Raw genomic sequence first — 24,367 nt, 5'->3', positions numbered from 1 at the left:
AGATATCCTAGTTCGGACCCCCTACCTGTGATTGGCCTTCCTCCAGAATCATGCCCATACATAATTGTGCTAGCAAATGCATCCAGCCCACCAGTTGATCATTCAGAAACAACGAGGGGGACTTATGAACAAAGTCATACATTGGCTGAATATAAATGTGTGTGGCCATTGGGACTTTTCCAAAGAGAGCCTTCGTTTTGTTACAGGCATTTGGCATCACCCACTTTTAGGCCCGTTGGGCTATTGGCATTTAGTCATGTATCTACCAGGCCCTCTTGCATCCATTACTACCTCTGCATGACAGATTTGCGGCCCTTGCAGGGCTGGAAGATAATGATCGACAGCATGGTATGGAGAGTGGTCGTGCCGGAGCTAGGGACTGTGGAGCCTCCATCGGGATACAGCTAGGATGTATTTGGCTACTCTCCCGTTGCTAATAAATCCTGATTTTCCGGGTGTGAAACCTGTCCTAGATTGCTACTTAAAGTCCTGTGAAGGGCAATCTAGGTGGGTGCGTCCGGAACTGATGGAGCAGCGTATTGTTCATATATTAACTTCCTCTGCTGGAACATGGCTGGTCTGACCTCAAAAGATCAAATTGAAATTTGTCAATCCCTCATCTTAGACTACGATATAGCATTTATGGAGGAAATGTGGGAGGTGACCGGGGTGGTATGCAATGGATACATGTGTTGTTGCCTCCCTGAACTATCCTCACCCGCTGGCCATGCTAAAGGAAGGCTGGTAGCCTGGTTTGAAGTCAATATTGGCTGTCCAATTTCACCCATTGCCACAGAACAGGGTGAGGTCCAGGCGTTTAACCTTTAGTGGGAAGGGAAATATAGGGTATACATGGTAAATTTTTATAATAATAACTTCTCATGTAAGGGCAGCTCCTGTTTTCTCTAATTTATTTTCTTGCTGAAAAGGAGGCACGGACCAAAAGTCCTTTTAACTTGCTTTTGGCAGGCAATTTTAATGCCAAGAAAGGTTTTTTGCCTCCTTTATCACCAACAACTTTTTGATCCCTTCGATGTTGGTCGATTGCGACTTAGTAAATGTGGCCAGAGTCCTTCCACCTCAGTCATTCAAACTTTTATTGAGAGGGGCTCCGGGTCAACATAGATTACGTCTTCCATTCCTAAAAGTTTTTTCCCCCGATTAAGGGGAGTGGGGTCCTCGCTTTGGTATTTAGCAACCACAACCCTATTGCTGTGCAAATTGCGCCCCTCTTTAAGTGCTAACATGCAAAGTCCAGCTCTAGCCAATGACTAACCACAAAGGGCGCAGGTTGGTATGGCGTTTTGCCAATATGAAGCTAATCATGTCCCAGGTCATTGTCTGGCACTGGAGAACGGTTGCAACTTGAAGTCCGACATTCCAGTTTTATACTAAATCACTTTGCTGCCTATTCATCACAGATTAAATGGCAGCAGACAAGACATATAGCCTGGGCCCCTACCCATGCAGAATCTTGGTTTGATAAAGACTGTAGAGTTGCAAATGTAAATCTGCGTGGGGCGTTAAAGCAGTCCCCCAGAGACCAGCTTGCAATTGCATCCAGTAGAAAGGTTTACACCCTGGCTTTGAAGAAAATAAAGTGTGTCATAAAGTAAGAGAAATGGGAGGCTATAGTTGGTGCTTGTCAGCAGAAAGACTCTCAGACCTTTGAAAGGCTGGTCAGTTTTATCTCCTTCCATGTCCACCAACAAAGTTACCGTCCACATTACGGCAGAGGCCTGGTTAGCGCACTTCTATTCTGTCTACTCACCTAGTAGTGGGCAAAGTGAAGTAAAGCAGATGGCTAGTTCCTCCTGTGCCAATCTTTCATTTAGGGAGGAAGCGGTGTTTAAAGCTATCCTCAATAGTCGCAGCAAAAAGGCTCCGGGCCCGATGGTGTATCACTTGACTTTGGATCTTAGGGATGACCCAGGGTTCTGGTCCACCATGCTCATCTGTATATTTAATGATGTATGCTGTGCTCGAGTGGCTTCGTCTTGGCGCACGTCAAGTATTGTCACTATTTTAAAAAAAAGGCAAAGCCCACGGCCTAAAGTGTTATAGTCCATATCCCTTCTGGATTCAATGGCCAAAGTTATTGGGCGAGTCATCTTGGAACTTCTCCTTACCTGGATAAATAAGAGCAATGCTCTCTCCCAGGTACAATATGGGTTTAGGAAGGGCTCAGGACTATACTACAGAACAATGCTTCAATCTTCATCTTATTGTGGCTAAATATAAATATGTCAAGGGCTCCTCTACACATCTGGCATTCATGGATTTATCGAGTGCCTTCGATTGTGTCAGTAGCTCTAAGTTGTAGGCTATCCTAGAGAGCATGGGTCTCGACGCAGGGTTGGTCTCTTTTCTAAGATTTTGATGCAAGGATCTTACGGCATCTGTAAGACTTGGGGATGCGGGTGAATGTACCCAATATTTTAGGGTGAATTGAGGGGTCCGCCAGGGCTGGGTTCTAGCACCCATTCTTTTCCTACTCTTCATCAATGACCTGGAAAGAACATTAGTATCTGCTGAGGCGGACGTACCGCACGTTGGGCAGAAGGCTGTGCGCGCACTATTATAGGCGAATGATGCGGTCCTTCTTACTAGATGGTCTAATGGTCTTGGCTTTCCCATATGCCGCTGAAATATGATTAATGCACATTTGTCCCCTTCAAGCTGAAGTTTTCAATGTTTTATATTGCGGATGTTTTTTGTTTGTTTTAACATTTTTTTTATGTATTTAATGTTGCATATTTTATCATGTTTTTTATTGTGTGCCTTTGTCATATGTGTATTTTTTATGATCTACTTTTGGAAGATGGAATAAAGATAAATGAATGAATTAACTTTTTCTTGAGAAAGCCGAAAGTACACATAAAAACACGCTCAACAACTGACTCCAAAAAAGTTACAGTTCAGCCATGCTTTCAAGACCTTCATTGCCCGTTTGGTTCAGGCCTGCAGTACAGACTCTTATTATGGTAAGGAACTGCTTTCTCCTATGGAACGATGTGCCTACACTCCACAAAAGTGTAAAAGAAGACAGCTCGGAAAGCAACAACATTCAAAATAAGGTATGTCACAATAGTCATATGTACAAATAACAGAAAAAACACATTCACTCACCAAGTTCAAGCAACTGGACACTCCAAGCAGCCTTCAAATGACGAGAAGACTTATCTTCCGGCTTCGTACTCTCCCTGGGCCTCAAAGATTGTGCTGCACCTGGGCAATGTGAAAGGGAAACAAACTGTAAGGATATGAACTCTCATTAAGTGCTCAAGTAGCACGAGGGGAGAAGCTATCTAAAAGCAGAGTAAAGAATCCAAGCCGATCACAAGGAATCTAATTCACACCTCAACTATTGTTGAACTAAAACAGCTCAGTGAAGACACTCTACAATGTATTCACTGATTAGGTGACTTATTTTACTTGCTAGCTTACATATAAATGAGTCTCGTAATGAGTTCAGATCAACAATATAAAAGAGCATATTAGAGAATGTTTAGAAGGCATTCTTAGAGTCATGGATTTGTTTGGAATAGTGCATACTGCTTGCTGATTATCTTACAGAGAGTATGTGAACCAATGCTGAGGTGAGGGATATGAACATCCAATTGTTAACTCCATTGAGGTGAGACAGGACCAGAGTCTGGAAGTCGCCCTCCTGGCAGGAAGGTCTTCAAATTGTGGAACAAGGTCATTTGGTGGGAGGTGCTTTGGTCTAGTGAGTGATGTGGTTTGTGAAACTGAAGGCAGAATTAACCTGGAAGCTCTGCGACCAGGCATGGTCAACTAGTCGTGTTATGATGTCATGCAAGTTAATTTCACCAATCTATTCCTAGACCTGGTGATGTTTGCCATTAGTGAAGAGAATGTGTTATGTCTTTTGTCAGGTTCAGCTTGGGGTAGGCTCTGAACATTCAGGTTTGGATGCTGGTGGGACAGGCCTTTGGGTAGGCAATATCATAACAGATCTGGGACCTTTAGGTTCAGCGGGGTATCATCCATGTACTTGGGAAAGCTTGTGTTTGTCAGCTAGTACAACTCCAAGTGACTCTGCGTAAAGAATAAAGATCAGCATTGAAAGGGTAGAGCCTTGAGGGGATGTTATAGGTTACTGGGATAGGCTCACTAAGATGACCCGTCAAACTCTATTCAATTAGAGTATTAAACAGAGCTTGTGCCGTGAACAAGGTGGCAGTTCCCATTCCAGCTTTTCTATTCCCATCTTTTGGTTCCATTTAACTCTACTATTTCTATTCTGTAACTGTTTTCAGACTCTTCTGTATCTTTCAGTGAAAGTTTGAAGATTTCAAGATAAGCATAGACATGTTTGCATCATGCGTTGCTTATTGTCTAGGATGACATATGTTTTGTTTATAATGCTGATTACCTATAATCAATACTAGAAACGAAATGATAAATTTGCCGCCATGATTATTTAGTCTTGTTAATGCCTTAGTGTGTGTACGTCCTGCATTTGTTTACATAATACAAGATAACATCTGATCAGATACTATAAAAAAATGGTATTGAACCAAACTCAAAGAGGGGCTTTGCACTAGGACTATCATATTGGAGATTATGCCTATCTGCAGCGCCAACCAGCCTCTGTTGGAGGTAATATCAAGAAGAAGTGGTCTTCAGCAGGTTGCTCTTAATTTTACAGCCCAGAACAAGCTGTGATAGAGAATAAACTACTTGCCATTTAATAATGAAAACACAGGAATGCTGTGCGTACAGGTCAGAAACTTGAGCACAGACTTTGTATTTTCTGCTTTAGCTAAAAATTAGGGTAGTATTTAGAAATAGTCTGATGGAATTAGGCTGATAAAAACTCAATAACCATGTTAGAATTGTTCCTGCTGTTTTTTGCTGATCAGGACATGCTTCGCTGCATTTATTTTTGCATTCCGTTTGGTTTCCATCCATACTTTATGCACTGGATTAGGATTTAAAATGATAATTTTTTTTTTTTAAATATAAACCCTGTTTCTTAGTGCTATTTAGAGTGTGTTATTCATTGAAGAAAGAGGGTTTGGAGTTTCAATGTGTCCCTGAACTCTTTTTATTGGGCTGATTGTTACCAGTAAATACTTCCTTCCTTTATAGTATTGCTCAGAGGGTTGGGTATGGGCTGCAGTCCAACTGGACTTCTAATTCGTATTGGTGCACTGACGAAGCCCTTGTGCCAGGGCATTAGAAATCTGACCGATTGGGAGAGGGAAGTGGAGGGTGAAATAGTATAATTTAGTGGTAAAGGGAGATGAAAGCTGCAAAGACATCCAGCATTACCAAAAGACTATCTGATCTGGAGAGTGTTGTCTCTGTGATGGCAGACGTGTCTATGTTGAGGTGTAATCGTGGGTGAACTGCTCGTGCGGCAGGGAGTTTACCTAGATTTTGTTCACAAGCGACAGCTTTTGCAATGATTTTTCAAAGAAAGGAAAGCAATTGGTTGATATTGGCACTTAGGCCTGTTTGGCAGGACTCCGTGTACTTTCAGATTTGAAAACCAGTCGCATCAGTCCAAAAGTTTGGGCGTGATCATGCAAAGAGAGGCATTTACTTACACAACATCGCGCGTACAAGGAGATGGACATGAGATGCCCAGAGTGAATTCAGGGTCACCGCTGAGGATATTTTTGAATGTGAACAGTGCAGTGGCTTGCAAATGATGAAGCTACAGTGCACTGGCCTATCCTAACAACTCAAGAGGTGTATCCAGAATAGTGGGGCTAGAAGAACCAACATGTCTCGTGTACACTGTACTTGGCTCTGACAAATTGCAGCACTTACACGTCAGAAAAAAGTGCTGCTTTGATACTTCAGAGTTTGCCCACTGCTATCTGAATAGCTAAACCTATGTCTCATACAGCTGTGAGGTTTCTAGTACCTCCTTAAGGTGACTAATGGTGCAGAGCTACCAAGGAAGCTCAAGACAATTCAGGTAGGACAAAAAGAACTCATTCCAAAGTCTAGAGTGACCGTCAATTGGAGTTGAGGCTATTGGATGACTATTTAAAGTTTTGTAAGACCTTACAAATCTTTCTCCTTTACTGGTTGTGTGCCCCCCTGCCTTTAGGCTCATGTTTTGGTCTCATGCAGTACTTAAGTCCTCTGATGCCTGTGAGAGACAAAAATAAAAGTAAACATGTGCCAATGGAATAAGGTTAATGGTACTCTTAGATAATGTTGCACCTGGGGAGGTGGAGAAAAACTGGCAGGAACATGCCTGTATTAACTAGAATACCGTTACAATCTGGACATTATTGCTGGTGGACCTAAGGTGAATGAAATGAAATCCAGCATTTGTAAAGCGCACGGCTACCTCCGAAGAGGTGTCCCGGCGCTGGGGGCCGTTGCAAAGATTAAGCAAGCTATTGCCCAGAGTCATATGGTGCTGGGCTTACCTGCTGCCGGCACCGGGGATCGAATTGTGAGCCCTTGTGGTCCGGAGTCAGGCACCCTGGCCGCTGCACCACACCTTTTGGTATGAAGAAGTGCTGACGGGAAAACATTTTGTTTTGGAATAATTCGCACCATATCAGACCACAACATGACACCGTCACCACCAAGACAAACTTCAAACAATGCATGACCAGCGTGGCCAACTGGATGAAAGAAAACTGCCTATAGCTAAACAATGACAAAACTGAAGTGCTGATCTTCGGAAATAAGAGCTCATCTTGGGACTCCACCTGGTGGCCCAACGATCTTGGACCCACACTCCCCTCAATCGATCACGCTAGGAAAATAGGCATCATCCTGGAAATCAACCTCACCATGAAGTCCCAGGTGAACAGCATCACCTCCTCATGCTTCCACATCCCCCGAATATTGCGTAAAATCTTCAAGTGGCTCCCACTGGACACCAGATGTACCATCAAATAGATCCGAATCTACGCCGGCATCCAAAACATTTTGGATTAATGGTCCTTACAAACTCCCTACAACGCAATTACAGAGTGGCCGGGCGATCTCAGAGCAATATCAGGTACACCAGGAAACAGGCAGGGCAGTCCTCCCCCTCTTATTTGTCCTGGCAATCAAGCCTTTTACAACGTGACGGCAAGAGAATGGCTGACAGCGGAGAATACCAAATGGCGCAGCATGCAACATGCTTTCACTCAAAGCCAATGACATATTACTATATTTATATATAAAGATCAACATTGGTGAGGTCATTCGGGAACTTAAAGTCTTAGGCGAAAGGTGAACTAGGGAAAAGAAGCATATATTTGTTGCAACCCTGAACCTCACAAAGCTGGGACAGCTCTGTGATTACTCTGCCCAAGTGAGAAGCCTCTACTTTCAAATATTTGGTGGTACAGATTTAATGCTGAAGTGGATGTAACAAAGAATTTCAGCCGGGTAGGAAGATCGCTTTGGTCACATGTCTACTTTTGGTGGTCGCTTCCTCTCACAACAGAAGACCAAATAGCATTGGCCAAGGTGATAATGCTCAATTGGAAAAAGTGAAGAAACACCGGGCACAGTGTATATGATCTATAAAACGCATGTCAACTCTAGACAAAAACATGTAGTCTACACTAGAAATGCAATCATTAATACAAACAAACAATGAAGTTAATTGCGAATTACTTTAATATTCTTATTTCTCTTTTTTTTTTTAATATACAAAATTAAATTTTTTAATAAATAGAAAGTATACATAAGTACATGAAATGTCTAAATGATATTTATAACCACATATGTTCACTTCCATAGACCAAAAAAGGGTATATATAACTGATGATTTCATAGCATTCAATTTATACTAATATACATGATATAGCTTGAATACATCACTTATTATTGTTATACATTCTGTTATTTGGATCTGCGGAGAGAAGTGCTAAACATTCGAATATTGGCGGCTTGTTGACAAACAACGCGTTTCGGCTAGGCCTTCGTCAGGAATCCGCTCATTGTGGTTAGCTCTTCAGTATCTTGACGTGACTATCTTCAAGTAGATATGGCTGTAGATGTCTGTCTCAGCTTAGAAATGACTTATATAAGAAGTTTCTTTATCTCTTTCTCTGTGCTATACTGGTATTACGTGTGTAGCTCTGCCTCTATATTAGGGTTGTTCGATAGGCTTCAAACCTTTCTATGGCCATTCATGATTTCAATTTTGAATGTTTAGTTCTTCAAAAAAACGCTCTATGGCTTCAAGAATGGTTTGCCTTATGATAATGAAAGAGAACGTTCCACCTCAAACTTGGTTATAAGGATAGTACTGATTGAAGCTCCTTCATGACATCTCTGCATGTGTCAATAGGATAAATGAGACTTCCAACAGCGCAGGATTCCCGTGCTCTTCTAGGTGCGACAAACTAGGTGATAATGCTGCCATGCCATCTTTACTTTTACAGAAATGTACCCTGTAAGCTGCCTCTGAAACAATTTAAAGAGCTTGATGGTCTATTATTAGACTTGGCGTGTCACTGACAGAAACAGGCCACATACCTACATATAGACGGTTTTCAACACCGGCACGAGTGGCAAGCTTATTACCTGCCTAGATTGATCACTACTGTCTTTATTTACACCTCCCCTTACCAAACAAACTCTGGTGGGAGATAGATTTGGGTCATCCCATTAATGACAGAGACTGGGATAAGGCCCTCGAATACCCTAAAAAAAAAGTTTCTTGTAATGCCTGTACAGTACTACCAATCACACATAATATATGTCCCCCCACATGATAAGCAAGTTGCAGCCTCATGGAACAGTGTGCTGCCCCATTTGCCATGGTGAGAAAGCAGTTTTTATCATATGATGTGGGATTGTCTTGTGATCATTCAGTTCTGACATGAGATTCAGGCGGTCTTAAGGACTATTATAGTTAGGGAGAATTGCACTATACCAGAGGCATGCAAAATGGACCTTGCCCCCACCCCAAGCGGGGAAAACCAGGAACTAAGTTTGCTGAATTAATACGGATACTGGCAAAATCATCAAAATGCTTTGAAATGGAAATCTCTTTCCAGCTCACAGATTAAACAAAGGAGTCAGCCGCAAGACGATATAAGCTCTACAAAAGTATAGCACTACATAGGGAGGAGGCCCGGGGCAGCCGAAAGTTCCAAATTGCCAGAGAAGGGGATGAATTGTGTGCCACGCTAGCAGAATCCAGAAGAAATGACAATGGCCCCTGAGCTGCAGCAGGAATGGTACCACCTCATCGAAAACGATCATCTATATACAGTACCTTAACACAGCTCTTTTAAGTCTATTGCCTGTTGTCGCAATTTCTTGATCTCATGCCTCAACAATTCAGAATGGTCATTACTAGGCAGCCTTGGATCTGAACCACAAGCCAATGATTGGGCCTAAAAGTGCCTAAACCTTTTCCCCATAATAGATAAGGAACTGTTACTGTTCACTGTTTATTAATGCATTTCTCCTTTTGCAGAACATGCAGTTAAACATAAAATAGTTTGGTATATTCTGAACTATCAAGCAAAATTCTGTTTGCAGCACTGTACCTCGCAATGATTAGATCATGTAATCTGGTAATGGCGATAAACTGTATCCTTCTTCCCTAGATAGCATACCTAAGACTATGTGTAAATGATATATGTTTATGAGAAGCTGATGAGAAATACCTGCAGTTGATATATCCAGACTGTATGCAAACTGAAGGTTGTAATGTTTTATAAAACCAATAAAAACAGCCTAGGAGTGCAAAGGAGAAACAGAACTGAAGATCTACAGAAGCTTGATATTGGATTGAGATCTCTGTTATATCCACTACACCATTATAGAGTGCTGCAAGCAACACTTTTCTCCACAATTGCTGGAAGACAGCGCATAACTCCTATATCCAAAATGACAGCAGAGCGGTGGAGAACTAATATAAGAACTATCCTAGGAAAGGTGCGCTGAACTTTGCTTTCCTTGACAGAAATTTGAAGAAAACCTATATCAATGGCATCACAGAGCTGTTCGGACTCTTATATCCACTATCCCAACAGAGAACTGCAGATAACTTCAATATCCAGTACCAGAGCAGAGCTATGAATGTTTCCATTATTCACTATCTATTTTAATTAATCAATACTTCTGTAATTGGGAATGTAGTAGGAAGGACCTGTATATGTGATTGTAAACTGCCACTTACTGTTGCACTATACATACTTGGCATGCAAGTGTTGCATCTTAATTATGTGGTGGATTTGAATGCCTGCATTATTGATTTAAATAGCAGGACTTTATATTGTTTTCCAATTTTATGAACTCCAAAATAGATCCTCGACGGACATCATCCAGGTAGAAAATTACACACCCTTCGTACACTCTTTTCCAACACAGATGTGCAGACCTCCCACCACCCCAGTAGTGCAGAACTCTATTCACTATTTTTTTAAGACCGGTGTAGAATCTTCGCGTTCTTTATACCTTCAGAGAGCTGTGTAGAACTCTTGTATTCTGTATCCCGGAGGAAACAAATATACAACTCTGTATACACTTTCCCAGCAGAGACATGTGTAAAAAACATGCATTCGGTATTCTAGCACATAACTATGCTGGTAACTCAGATAGTGAGCACTCCTAAACATTTAAATCTTATTAATCATATGGTCATTACTTCAGGAGAAAGCGGAGTGTATAACACTCCTGTCTTACTATTTGGCTCAGACGTGGCGATAAGATATATACCTGATGTGGAAGCTGCTTGCTTCCAGAGTGTTGAAGGCAAGGAGGCAGTCATATTCTGAGTCCCTGGTTTCTGTAGATGTGAAGAGGTAGCTTTCACCTGATTGGCTAGTTTCTGGAGCAGTGAGGAAGCCGCTTTCACCTGATTGCCTGGGTTATGATTGTCTGGGTTATGAATTGGTGAAGAAGCAGCCTTCTTTTTCTCCTCTAATGATGGTGATATTTCTGCAAAAGAAGAATTAAAATATTAGATTTGAAGTTTATTGTTCTGAGCATCCCAATACAGCCTGGGGGTTTGCTCTTTCAAGTAATAATTCCTTTTACAGTGCTCCAAGACATTAGGTGTGTAAGCGGTATGCCCCACAAAATACTCTATCACTGTTTTAGGTTTGTAACTAGGAGCTAATCACAGACCTTAGGTGCAGCTGTTTGTCTAATGAAGAGCTCTTAGCCTCAGGCACCATATGTGCAATCTGGACATTTCTCAAGCATGCTTAATATATAATATGAGGAGCTCATCAGTTCTCAGGGGATTCTGTGTGGGTACTGAAAGAGCTTAATACAGTCATCAAGCACTGCTTTGTGGGGCAAACTATTTTGAACAGTCTACAACCTGATCATGCCACAAAACAGACCTTGTGCAACCGTGAGTACCCTCATCACCTGTTCACCCCACCTCACCTCACCTCACCATGACCACATAAAATACTGTTCTTTACTTTCAGGTCTCAAAAAGGCTTGCTCTGAAGCATCAGCTTTGCCACCATCACATGCATCACCATCAAGATTGACCCTACATCAGTAGTCTGGTCTCTGGAGTGAGCACAGGACCTTCAAATCAGCTTCTCTGACAGACATTAGGACTGCTCTCTTTTACTGTCTGCACATCACTAGGCACTTGAAAGACCTTTCTCACCATCTTAAATCATGCCCTAACCCCATGCTCTGCTATTCAGCTTAGCAGACCTCATTAAATAGATGTATTTTGCTTCTCAGACCCAGCTTACACAACTCACAGATGTAGTCAACGAAGGCATTCTTCTGCACCGAACCTCAACACAGACAACTGACAAAACCTGGCCTCCTCGGAGGCGGCAAAGAGACAAGTGATATGAAAAAGTTACTTACCTGTAACTATAGTTCTCCAGTATTGGAATCTTTCATAGATTCACATGCTTGAATCATTCCCTGACGTTGAGATGGGAGTCCCCGGTATTACAAGACGGCCGCTCCTGCTAGCTGCCTGAACCCAGTGGATGCTACATCCATAGCACAATCTATCACTTCAGAGGCAGTTTGTTCGCCCTCAAGAAGAATTATTTTAGCTTCCTCCTTGTCATCTGGTGGAAGCTTGTCCAAAAGTGGTGACAAGTCCGACCACATCTGCCTATTATAACGGCCCAGAAAAGCCAGAGAGTTTGCTGCTCGGACCATTATAGCCGACATCGTTGAAAAACGATTGCCAATGTTGTCAAGCTTCCTTCCTTCTTTATCAGGAGGAGCCGTTAGAGGAGCTGAAGAACTTTTAGAGCGTCGCTGCGCTGCTTGTGAAATTACAGAATCTGCTTTTGGATGACCTATTAAACAGGCTAGGGCATCATCCAGAGCTTTATATTTTTTTGTCTAGTTGCGGCAACACAGGTGTAACTGTTGCTGGATTTTGCATTATCCTTAGTCCCTCCTTCCATGTGTAATCTATAATAGGCAAAGATCCTACTGTTTCCCTATAAGGTTCTTTGAAATCATACAGAAAACAGTCTTGCTGATGCAAAGGCATCGGTAAATCAAAGCGCTTAGCAGCTCTCTTCAGAAGGTTGTGGAAACCCCCAATATCTTCCGGAAGCGAATCCGCTTGTAGGGGAGATGGAGATTACGGAGTGAGGATGATGTAGGAATCCCATTCATCCTGTTGAATCTCTTCTTCCTCTCTCTCAACTTTGTCATCAGAGGATGTTAACTGCTCGACAGGAGGAGCTTGAGTAGGAAGCTGGACCCTAGGAGACTGTTGAAGTACAGGAGAACAAACCTGTACCTGTGGAATAACAGGCGGAGATGACAGAGAAGGCAGAGTCTGTTAGATATTCAGCTCTGGCAGAAATCTCCTCGTGTAGTACGCCAGCATAAATTGCAGGTCTGTCATCAGGCTAGACAGGAGGCACATCATTTCCTGTTGGTGATATTGCTGTTGCGGATGGTAATATTGACGTCCATAACCATCATCCTCATCAGACTCTTCTTGGTTTTTGACATGAAGATCAGATGGGCTCAAGGCTGCCCCAAAAAGGCTATCTTTGTCAAAATCTTCGTCCTCCTCATCCTCTTCTTCTAAAAACAGTCACGGCAAAAGAGCTTGCACATGACTAGGTGAGGTTACAGCTGGTGTTAACTACAATTTAGAAATCTATGTTCTTCCTTCCTCGTCGACGAGCATGTCGACAATTGCATCACCGCCGGAATCATCTTCATTGACAAAGGCTGCTTCTCTTGCTCCATCAGAAATGTCGTCGTCGAAAGCAAACTGCCGGTGACAGGGATCTTCGTAGACGGCAACGCCGATGACACTTCCATCGTGGACGCTGCTTCTCTCGAGGTCTCCATCGACGGGAGTAGTGTCAACGACAGATGGGTCGTCGACGGAAGTTGGCCCCTCGACGTCGATGAAGACTTCGACGACACGATTTGCTTTGTTGACAGTAAAGGCACGTTACCCATCGACGATGTCGAAGATGACATCGATGCCGCAGAAACAGTCACAATGTTAATGAAGACAACGTCGTTACTAGAATCATCTCAGGTGATGATCTTGTTGACGGTGGAATCGTCGACAAGCTGCTCAACTGCGGAGCCGAGGTAGGTTGTTTGAAGGTATGCTTCAATTTCATAGGTGGTGTTCTTGGTTCTGAAACTGGTTTCTTGATCTTTAAAGTCTTCTTTTCTTCATGAGAGGCTTTGGTGGTAGATCCAGTTTGTTTTTTGACGCTTTTTAGGAGGCTGCGGCGAGCCGCAGGGTCGTCTAAAGGTCGTTTCTGCGGTGTTTTTGAGGAGGATTTAGATATTGTATCACTCTCCTCATCAGATACCACATTATCTCTATTTTTAAGCCTCTGAAGCCACAAGAGAAGCCTTCCTTCTCGGTCTTTAAGAGTCTTAGTAGAAAAGGTACGACATACCTTGCACTCCTTTGGCTTGTGGTCAGAGTATAAACAGTATAAGTAGTCCTTATGCTTATCGTCAATATGCAGCCTTTTCTTCCTGCAGGTTCCACAGGCTCTGAATAAACCTTTTTTAGGTGTCACTGACATGGTGGATGTCAGTTTGAATCACCTTCAAATACCTCCAATGAGTTGGTAGAAAGTTGAAAGGGTTAAAAAATACTCCAAATCTAGAAAAGAGAAGAAAACTGAGCAGAGCTCAGTGGAGACTCCCTTAGCACGACATGCGGTAGAAAATCTGAGGGACTGGAGCCTCTCTCGGGAAGGTTCTACAGGGTGGTCTCTTCTGATGGGTTGAGGTTTAAGTTTGGTCCTTTTTTATTAAAGGACAGAGATATGTTATAAAAGATGTTAAGGCCTAGGCCTTACGTGTCTATGTCTATTGAGACAATTATTTTTATAATACCGGACACTCCCATCTCGACGACGGGGAATGATTCAAGCATGTGAATCTATGAAAGTTCCAATACTGGAGTAACTTAAAGTTTATCCCCACGCCTGTTTCAACCATGTCTTCATAATCTTCACACAGGACATGGCTGGCAACTTGTTCACATACAAACCACAAAATGGGTTACAGAGGAATTCAAGTTCAACTTCCATAGGAAAATGCTTTCTCTAGGCACCCAAAACTAAATCTATGATACCTCCAGCAGGAAGACATGACCAGGCCAGGAAGACCTTGCCTCACAGAAACACTGCTTATGCCACCTTGAAGCCATTTCTTGCAAACCTTCATGTGAAAGCTACAAACACATCCATACACAAGCCTCCACTGTATTGATGCCACTTGTGCAACACTAAAATTCAAATAATCTTTCCATCTCAACCCACCTACCTTTTTTTAAAGGGGTGGAAGAACAAATTGTGAATGTGCGATAGAGAAAACAAAAAATTAACTGACACAAACTAATCTGGATACCCTGTAATTCTAAAAGAATGTTCTATACAGTGAAAACAGCTATTAACAATACTGCTGATATGAACAGGAACTCAGCAAATACCTTTTAGCAAGAGTTTTCTAATAATTAAATGTGTTCACTGCTTTTGAACTGAACAATAAAAACACTAACAATAGGAGTGTTACATCATTCAATGCGACAGATTGATAGCGGCAGTATATCACTTACATGTCAAGAAATGTGAGGTCTCAACCACATTGAATCTGTACTGGCAGGGCTATGCAGGTATCAATGTAGCTCATTTTACAGCATCCATCGATATAGAACACCACGTACACAAATGTTTTACACAGCTTTTGCATTGGTATCAGTCTTAGCCAAGAGTGGGTATTTGCCTGCAGGGTGCATTTCTGCCGCCACAAGCAGCACTCAATTGACTAATGTTGTTTCAGCATGTGATGCCCTGTCTAACTTAATCAGGGTCACCTGCTCTGCGTTAACCTATTTTTGTGTTAGCCTCTGGCACTATGTTGTCATGGCATCATGTATGCAGCCTGCGCTTTTCTGCTACAATTCACAACAAATCACTTAACATGTCTGTTACTTGAATTGATCTGTGAAGAAAAACAAGACTACAGCTCCCAGAATGTCTAATGTCCTGACAATAAGTAGAAAGGTAGAGAAAAGTAGCAAGCCTGAGGGGCTCATATCTGTCTTTGATGCCACTGCTGCAGGGGTGTTAACAAAGGAATGTGCTACTTACCAGTATGCATCTGTTCTTGGCATGTAAAGCTGCAGATCTACACACTTGTGCATTGATCGCCATCTGGTGTTGGGCCCGGATGTTTGCAGTTGTTTTTCCTCTTGGAAAGTCTTTGGAAGTCACGAGGTCGGTGACTCCTCCTTTGGATCGTATTGCGCATGGGCTTCGGCTCCATCCTCAGATTGTTTTTCGCCAGCAGGGAAAGATGGAGCGTAGTAATAACAGTGAAGATGCCCATGTGTGTTGTATCTAAATGAGATAGACTGGAACAAATAAAGGCAGCCGGGGAGGCGGGTGGGCGTGTGTAGATCTGCAGCTCTACATGCCAAGAACAGATGCATACTGGTAAGTAGCATATTCCGTTCGAGGCATATGAGCTGCAGATTACACACTTGTGCATAGATTATATAGCAGTACCCATCCTTAGCGGCGACTACCCGTATCTGTTGCAGTTGTTTGAAATAGAGTACAGCCTGGCCCACACTAGCCTGTTGCTTAGTTTGCACATCTACACAATAGTGTTTAGTGAAAGTGTGCGGTGTTGACCATGTAGCTGCTCTGCAGATATCATCTAATGGAATGTTCCCTAAAAATGCCATTGAAGCCCCTATTTTACGTGTAGAGTGGGCTTTAGGGGGAACGTATAGCATTCGTTTTGCTTTGTGGTAGCAAATCTGAATGCATTTGACAATCCACCTAGCTATCCCCGACTTGGAGATGGGGTTGCCTTTGTGTGGTGGTGAGAAAGAGACAAACAGTTGTTTGGTCTTACGGAAAGGTTGTGGTCTTACGGAAAGGTTGTGTTCTCTCTATGTAGTAGAGTAAGGCTCGTTTGACATCTAGTGTGTGAAGAGCTCTTTCTGCAACCGTCTGTGGTTGTGAGAAGAATACTGGTAGTTCTACAGATTGGTTTAGGTGAAAGGGAGAAATGACTTTAGGGAGGAATTTTGGGTTGGTACGGAGAACAACCTTGTTCTGGTGCATTTGGGGAAAAGGTTCTTGAATGGTAAGTGCTTGTATTTCACTGACCCTTCTGAAGGAAGTGATGGCTACAAGAAAAGCGGTTTTCCATGTTAGGAATTGAAGCTCACATTTGTGTAGAGGTTCGAAGGGAGGCCCCGTTAGTCTGGTGAGAACGATATTTAAGCTCCACACAGGTGAGAGTGGCACTCTGGGGGGAATTATTCTTTTAAGGCCTTCCATGAAGGCTTTAATGGCAGGTACTCTAAAGAGTGATAGATGTTGCCTGTTTTGTAGATAAGCTGCTATGGCTGCAAGGTGCAGTCTAATGGACGTATAGGCTAGATTGCATCTTTGTAGATGTAGTAAATAGCCTATGATGTGTTGAATGGACACATCTAGGGGATTGATGGTATAGTTGTAACAATAGACAATAAAACGTTTCCACTTGGCCGCGTAGCACGCTATAGTGGTGGGTCGCCTAGCTTCTTTGATGACGTTCATACAGTCAGGGGGAAGATTTAGGTAACCGAATTCTAGGATTTCAGGAGCCAGATCGCAAGGTTGAGCTGGGTCCGGGTGCCTGATCTCTCCATGGTTCTGGGTTAAGAGGTGTGGAGAGAGGTGTACTTTTTGGTGCAGTACTACGGATAGTTCCAGCAGTGTGGTGTACCACGGATGTCTGGCCCAAGTTGGAGCTACTAGGATTAGTGTGCGGGAGTGTTGTTGTAGTTTGCGCACTACTAGTGGAATGAGGGGGAGAGGCGGAAAAGCGTTTGCAAATCTGCCTGACCAGTTCATCCATATCGCATTGCCTTTGGACAATGGGTGTGGATATCTGGCAGCGAAGCTTGGGCATTTGGCATTTTCGTGGGTGGCGAAGAAGTCTATCCGTGGATGCCCCCACATTTGAAAGTACGGGTGAAGAACTTGTGGGTGGAGTTCCCACTCGTGGAGTTGTTGTGGTTGTCTGCTGAGCAGATCTGCTATGGTGTTTTGGACTCCTGTGACATGTTGGGCTAGGAGAAAGATTTTCTAGGGTATGGCCCATCTCCATATGCTCTGTGCTAGCTGAGAGAGCTGTGGAGAGTGTGTGCCACCTTGTTTTTGTATATAGTACATGCTGTCATGTTGTCTGTGCGGACTAGGACTGCCTTGCCTGAAATCTGTGTTTGAAAAGATTTTAGGGCTAAAAAGATGGCTAGTAACTCCAGATGGATGATGTGGAGTAACTTTTGTTGAGGTGTCCATCTGCCCTGCATGGTGTGATGTAGTAGGTGAGCTCCCCAGCCGGAGAGCGATGCGTCCGTTGTCAGTACTATCTGAGGAACCGGGTTCAGGAACGGCCGCCTTTTGGAAAGGTTTTTGGTGGTCCACCACTGCAGAGAGCGATGGGTACGACCGTCTACCAACACCAGGGGCCATATGTAGGAAACAGTTTTGCGATCGCAAACAGTGCGATTCGCAGGAATCTGGGTGTTTGCGATCGCAAAACATACTTGAGCCATGTAGGAAAGGTATTCGCAGAAGAACAGTGCGAATCGCTAATTTAGCGATTAGCTATTTTGCGTAAGGTGGAGTCTGCGAATAAATCAGCGTAATCGCAGTCTGCGCACCAGTATTTGCGGAAATCGCTGTTACCGAACTCGCAATTAGCGATTTCGCAAAATGACATGTTCAGAAAATTCGCAAATAGCGATTCTGCAAAATTCGCAATTTTGCACTTCCCAATTACCATCAACACTGAGCAGGTGGTAACCAACTGCAACCTATTTAAACAGGCCCACAATGCCACAGGGCCTTTCCACCATGGCTGGGCTGTACGTGATAGCCAGGAGGCTGCGAATCAGGGATGCCACACAGAGAAGGAGACGCCAGGAAAGGATCTACAGAGCACGCATCACCCTCTTCCAAGTGACCGATGAGGAGATCCATGTCAACTACAGGCTGCACCCAGACAGCATCCTGGATTTAATTGCTGAACTGACACCCATACTTGACCACCCCACACGCAGGGCACACTCCATTCCCACCCATGTACAGGTGCTGTGCTCACTGCACCTCCTGGCATCAGGTAGTTTCCAGGGGGTCATTGCCACAGCAGGAGGTGTCTCCCAAAGTGCACTATCGCGCTTCTTCCACGCTTTCCTGGATGCAATGGTACAGAGGCTGCATCACCACATACAATTTCCTAGCACAGCACAGGCACTGGATCAGACCAAGCAAGATTTCTACCAAATTGCACAATTCCCCCATGTCATTGGCTGCATAGATGGGACACATATCGCTATTTCACCCCCATCACATAATGAGTATGTATTTCGCAACAGAAAGTCATATCATTCCCTGAACATCCAGGTAGTGTACAATGCCCAACACATAATCACTGATATTGTGGCCAAATACCCTGGAAGCACACACGACTCATTCATGTTTCGCCACTGTGCATTACATCGCAGACTCACAAATGGTGATTTTGGAGAGGGCTATCTGCTAGGTAAATGCATGTTAAACACACACAGAGGCAGTAGAGTGATGCAGTGGCAGGACACTATTGAACATTAATCTGCTTATGCCCCGCAGGTGACAGTGCGTATGCTGTACGAGACTACATCCTCACACCGTACCTGAATCCATCAACTGCAGGTGAGAGGGGGTACAACAGCACACACAGAGCTACACGCTGTGCCATTGAGAGGACCTTTGGAATCCTAAAGAGCCGTTTTCGATGCCTCCATAAGAGTGGTGGAGCGCTACAGTACAGCCCTGAGACGTGTTGCAAAATAGTGGTTGCCTGTGCAATGCTACACAACATCACTACCAAGAAAGGAACCCCAGTGGACCTGACAGACTCTGAATCATCAGATGAGGATGGACCAGCACCACATCGCGCTCCCGCAGGAGGTGCTGGTGCAGCTGCCGGACGTATGAGACGTGATGAGATTACCCAAAACTACTTCTAAGTGAGTAATGATGACACAATGAAACTGATTGGTGACTGACAGGGATGTTTATTTCTGTGTTATCAGGCATTGAGTGATCTCACGTTGTGACGTCAAAGTCCCTGCATGCACTTGTTTGTGTCACAGTGCAAAGAATAACAACAGACACTGAGTCTACATGGACTGTGTTGCATCACACATGGCCATTAGTCCCTTGTGTCCCTTCACCTCCTACGTGCACGGCCTGGTGCGCCTCGCTGTGTGCGCGCTGTGCCCTCCCTTGACTCATCCTCCACTGTGCTCTGTCGTGCACTCCTGCGTCATTCCTGTGGTATTGGGGGAGTGATGCTGCTCCTGCTCGATTGTCCATCAGTGTCCGTGGCTGCAAGTGCACCTATGCCACCTGTGGCGGTTGCGCGCATCTGGTCCACCGCAAGTGTGACCTGCACCAAGACACTGCCCACGTCCTGGCAGCAGTGGGCCATCTCGCGCTGCATGCCAACACATCTTCTGGCCAGCAGGGATGTGGCGGTTGTGTGGCGGTTCACAGCCCTTGTGTATAGGTCCAGCCGTGTGTGAAGGCGATGTCTGTCCTGGTGCCGCGCTGCCCTGTCCCTCGCTATCTCCCTGCACAGTCCCTCCAATGCACCAGTCATGGCCATTACTCCTGCGCGCAACTCGGTCATGTTGTGGTTATGTGCTGTCAGCTGCCGTTGTATTGACCTGATTCCCTTAACTTGCAGGCGCTGCTGCTTCAGCATGCTGCCCTCCAGGCCCGAGAACACAGTGTCCTCTTCAACAGGAGCAGTGCTGGTGGACGGCCGTTCCCTGCGTCTCATCCCTCTCCCTACTCTTGATTGTTCAGGGGACTGCGTTTGTTGCAGTCCTGCACGCTGCCTGTGCACTGGCTGTTGCTCCTCTGCTGTGTCTGGTGCCTGTGTCTCCAACAGTGGTAGTGGTGGGACAATTATGCGACGCCTGCATGGTGCTGTGTCGGCAGTTGTGGCTGCGCCCTGATCCTTCTGGCATGCCTGGTCCTCCATCTCAGCTGTTGGCTCACATTCAGCCTCACTATCCTGTGTTGGTGGTGGTGCTGTGGATTAAATGACACACATTAGTACTGTGTCCTGTGTGGTATTTGTCATGCATTAGTTTCAAGCAATAAAATCTCATGGGTACTATCGGTCTTTTTCTATCTCTGCATGATGGAGTCCTTCCTATTCCACCTGTCTGTGTCTCACTGGCACAGTTATCAGTGCATGTGACTACGTTTCCCATAATGCATTTCTGTGTGTGCTGTGTGACATTTACTGGAGTTGCAGTCAGGTTGCCTTTTGGGGGATGTGGGTGGTTTGGGGATGTAGCAGGGGGTTTTGCCATGCACCTTACCTTGTCTGGTGTCTGTGTGTTCTGAGCTGTCCAGGTCAGCCACTCCACTCACGCTCTCAGGCTGCAGTGTGCCCTCCACCAGCTCCTCCAGGGGCGTCGGTTCGGTTGCAGTGGAAGGGCCCCCACCGTTTTTTTTTTCCTCTGCCAGTCTTGTTGCCACCCTCTCCTTTGACCTCTGCCGCATGTCATACCATCTTTTACGTAGGTCCTCCACACTGCGGTGTGTGACACCAATGGCATTGACTTTCTCTTGGATGTCACTCCAAATCTTGCGCTTTCTGGCCTCAGGTACTCTCAGGGAACTTTTCCCAAATAGGAGATCATGGTTGCTCACCACCTCCTGTGTGAGGACCTCCAGCTCCCTCTCACTGAATTTCTATTTCCTCTTCCTTGCAGGTTCCTCATGCTGCTTTTCAGTCCCCTGGGAATCCATTTGGCTGGTTTCCAAATGCAGAGCTGCACTGTTCTCCTCTCCACACAGGCTCTCAAACAGCTACTGGCTCACACACAGCTGCTGGCAATCAGGTGCAGCATGGGCAGTCACACTTCCTGGTTGTGATGTCATCATTCTGCACCTGAATTGCAGATTCCCAGATTTGCGATTCCTTAATAGCGTTTTCGCAATTAAGGAATCGCTATTAGGGTAATCGCAAAATAATTCGGCGAATTTTTGCTAATCGCTAATTATTCGCTAAAATCGACCTACATAGCCATTTGCGATTCGGAAAATGCGATTCCCGAAAAATCGCAATTTCCGATTCGCAAATTCCATTCTACCTACATATGGCCCCAGATCTGTTAATTGACCTTGGGCCGGGTTCCATTGGCGCGCTAAGCACTCTTGGAGAGGACGCATCTGGAGTCTTGTGTGAGGTACTATGAATATGCAAGAGGCCATCATCCCGATTAGTTGCATAAACACTCGAGCTGGGAGTGTTGTACCATAAATTTTGCGCGTAGAGCCTGAATGCTTGTAATCCCGGCTGGACTGGGGTAGGCTAGCGGTCTTGAGGTGTCTATGGTGGCACCGAGGTATTGTTTTATGTAGGATGGTTGTAGATGGGACTTTGCGTGGTTTACTGTGAAGCCAAGTTCCTGAAGTAGCTGGATAGTGGCGTGCGTGTGTTGTACACACTGGTTGTATGAGCTGGCTTTTATCAGCCAGTCGTCTAGGTATGGGAAGACATGGATGTGTTGTCTCCGCAGGTGTGCTGCCACTACTTCTAGGCACTTGGTGAATACTCGTGGTGCTGTTGTGACTCCAAATGGGAGTACTTTGAATTGGTAGTGTTGGCCATCCACTACAAATCTGAGGAACTTCCTGTGAGCGTTGTGCACAGGAATGTGGAAAAATGCGTCTTTTAGGTCTAAAGTGGTCAGGAAATCGTTGTGTGAAAGCAGTGGAAGTACCTGCTGAAGTGTTACTATGTGAAAATGGTCTGAGAGTATGTATCTGTTTAGGGGCCTGAGGTCTAGGATGGGCCGTAGAGTCTCGTCCCTTTTTGGTATGAGAAAATATAGGGAGTAGACCCCCCATATTTTGTTGGTTGGTAGGAACGTGTTCTATCGCCCCTTTTTGTAGGAGGGAGATTACCTCCTGCTTTAGTAGTGTTAGATGTTCCTGTGACATTGGGCGTTGTCTGGGTGGAATGTTTGGGGGGGTAGATATTAGTTCTAGGCAGTAGCCTGACCGAATTATTTGTGTTACCCATTTGTCTGAGGTGATGGTAGTCCAGACAGGAAGGAAATTTTGGAGTCTGCCCCCGACCGGAGTGGGATGGTCTGGGGGGAGTGGAGGGAAGTCATTGGGTAGGTGCGGAGGCAGAACGGGCGGTGTTTGTCTTGCCTCTGCCTTTATTATTGTTGCCTCTGTAGCCGCCTCTTTGGTAACCCCTTGTAAAGGTGGATTGGGTAGGGGCCTTATATGAAGTGGAAGCGGTGTCAGAGGAGTAGCCTCTGGATGTGCTCCGAAAGGAAGAGCGGCGAAAGGAGCACCTGGGAGGGTGTGATTGTAAGGCTCCCATAGACTTTGCCGTATCAGTGTCTTTTTTCATTTTTTCTAGGTCCTCATCTACTTTTGGGACCAACAGATGTTCCTGGTCAAAGGGGTGGTTCAGGATGGAAGCTTGTACTTCTGGTTTAAAACTTGAGATCCTTAGCCAGGCATGGCGACGGAGGAGGATGCTGGTATTAATGGCTCTGGAGGCGGTGTCAGCTGCATCTAGGGCACAACGGATGGAGGTATTGGTGATGGTTTTGCCCTCCTGAATTAACTCGTTTGCCCTATTGTCTCCGTGTTATACTCAGGACCGAGAGTCATTACGATACTTCGTTACCGATTTTAAGAGCAGTATACCTGATATGGTACATCGTTTGATATTGAGTTCACAGCGCATATCTTAAGGTATAAATGTATTACCTATCTTCGTCAAATGGCCAGGACAGAATTTACAGATCACAAGCCCTGAGGAAGTCGCGGGCACTCCCGGGCGACGAAACACGTGTTGGCTGGACCAAGAATTAATAAAGAGAAGACTTGATATGAAACTTCAAGAAATCTATTTGTATTGTTGTTAACATATTGTTGTATATTTTACGGGTGTGCTCTGGTTCTATTGTACTTTGTGTGATCTCTAGGGATTACTAATTGGGAAGGGTGGATGACCCTTCTTCCTTTGAGCACCCCTAATATTCGGATCCATTACACACTGGAATAAGGTGAGCGCCATCACCAACCAGGGACTCGTCATCCATTAATTCATTAGGCCCTATTTTTGTATTTGTCTGGGAGGTGTTGCATTATGGCTTCTAGCTCGTCATAATGGGCCCTGTCGTATCTTGCTAGTAGCGCTTGTGTATTAGCGATACGCTATATGTTGGCAGCTTGTGATGCAGTGCGCTTGCCGGATGCGTCCAAGAGTTTTGACTCTTTGTCAGGTCGTGGTGCTTCGCCTGACGCTTGGGAGTTGGCCCACTTTCGTGCTGTAGACACTACCAGGGAATCTAGTGGTGCTGGCCCTCTGATGTAGGAGGGATCTGTAGGGACGGCTTTATATTTTTGTGAATGCGCGGGTTAATGACCCTGGCTCTGACTGGGTCTTTAAAAACCTCTGGCGCGTGTTTAATAACTCCTTTGAGCATGGGCAGTATGGAGGTTGCCCTGTGCGTAATGTCAAAGGTATCGAGAAGGAAGTCCTCCTCCACGGGGTCGGTATGGAGATCTACCCTGTGATAATGTGCAGCCCTCTGGAGTAAGTGGTCGAACCCTAATGAATCTTCTGGTGGGGATGGTCTCGAAGGGTAGAGATCACCTTGTGGGACGTTAGGAATGTCAGGGATGTTATAGTCGTCCCATGGGTCTGGGGAGCCTGTGGGAGTGGGGTCTCCTGTAGGTAGGTCATGGGGTACGTCCCCTATGTCATCATAGACATTATCATCATCGTCATCATCCGGAGAGGGTGTTGGAGAATGATGAGGTGGGGGTGGAGGAGGGGACGGTGGAGGAGGTGGTGAAGGCATTCTGAAAGG

General features: G+C 44.8%; 1 protein-coding gene across 2 annotated transcripts in view; it reads right to left on the bottom strand.

The window, feature by feature from the left end:
* Positions 1-24,367, bottom strand: part of LOC146798800 (uncharacterized) — a 209,232-nt gene that overhangs the window by 52,777 nt on the left and 132,088 nt on the right. For both annotated transcript variants that reach the window (XM_085626100.1, XM_085626099.1), the window contains exons 7-8: positions 10,675-10,896; positions 3,130-3,228 (exon numbers count right to left, since the gene is read on the bottom strand). In XM_085626100.1, coding sequence (XP_085482226.1) covers positions 3,130-3,228; positions 10,675-10,896 — 321 coding nt within the window. The remainder of the gene's footprint in view (positions 1-3,129; positions 3,229-10,674; positions 10,897-24,367) is intronic.

The sequence above is a fragment of the Triturus cristatus genome, chromosome 9 (assembly GCF_964204655.1).
Source record: "Triturus cristatus chromosome 9, aTriCri1.1, whole genome shotgun sequence".
Taxonomy (NCBI): domain Eukaryota; kingdom Metazoa; phylum Chordata; class Amphibia; order Caudata; family Salamandridae; genus Triturus; species Triturus cristatus.
This window is presented reverse-complemented; position numbering and strand designations above follow the sequence as displayed.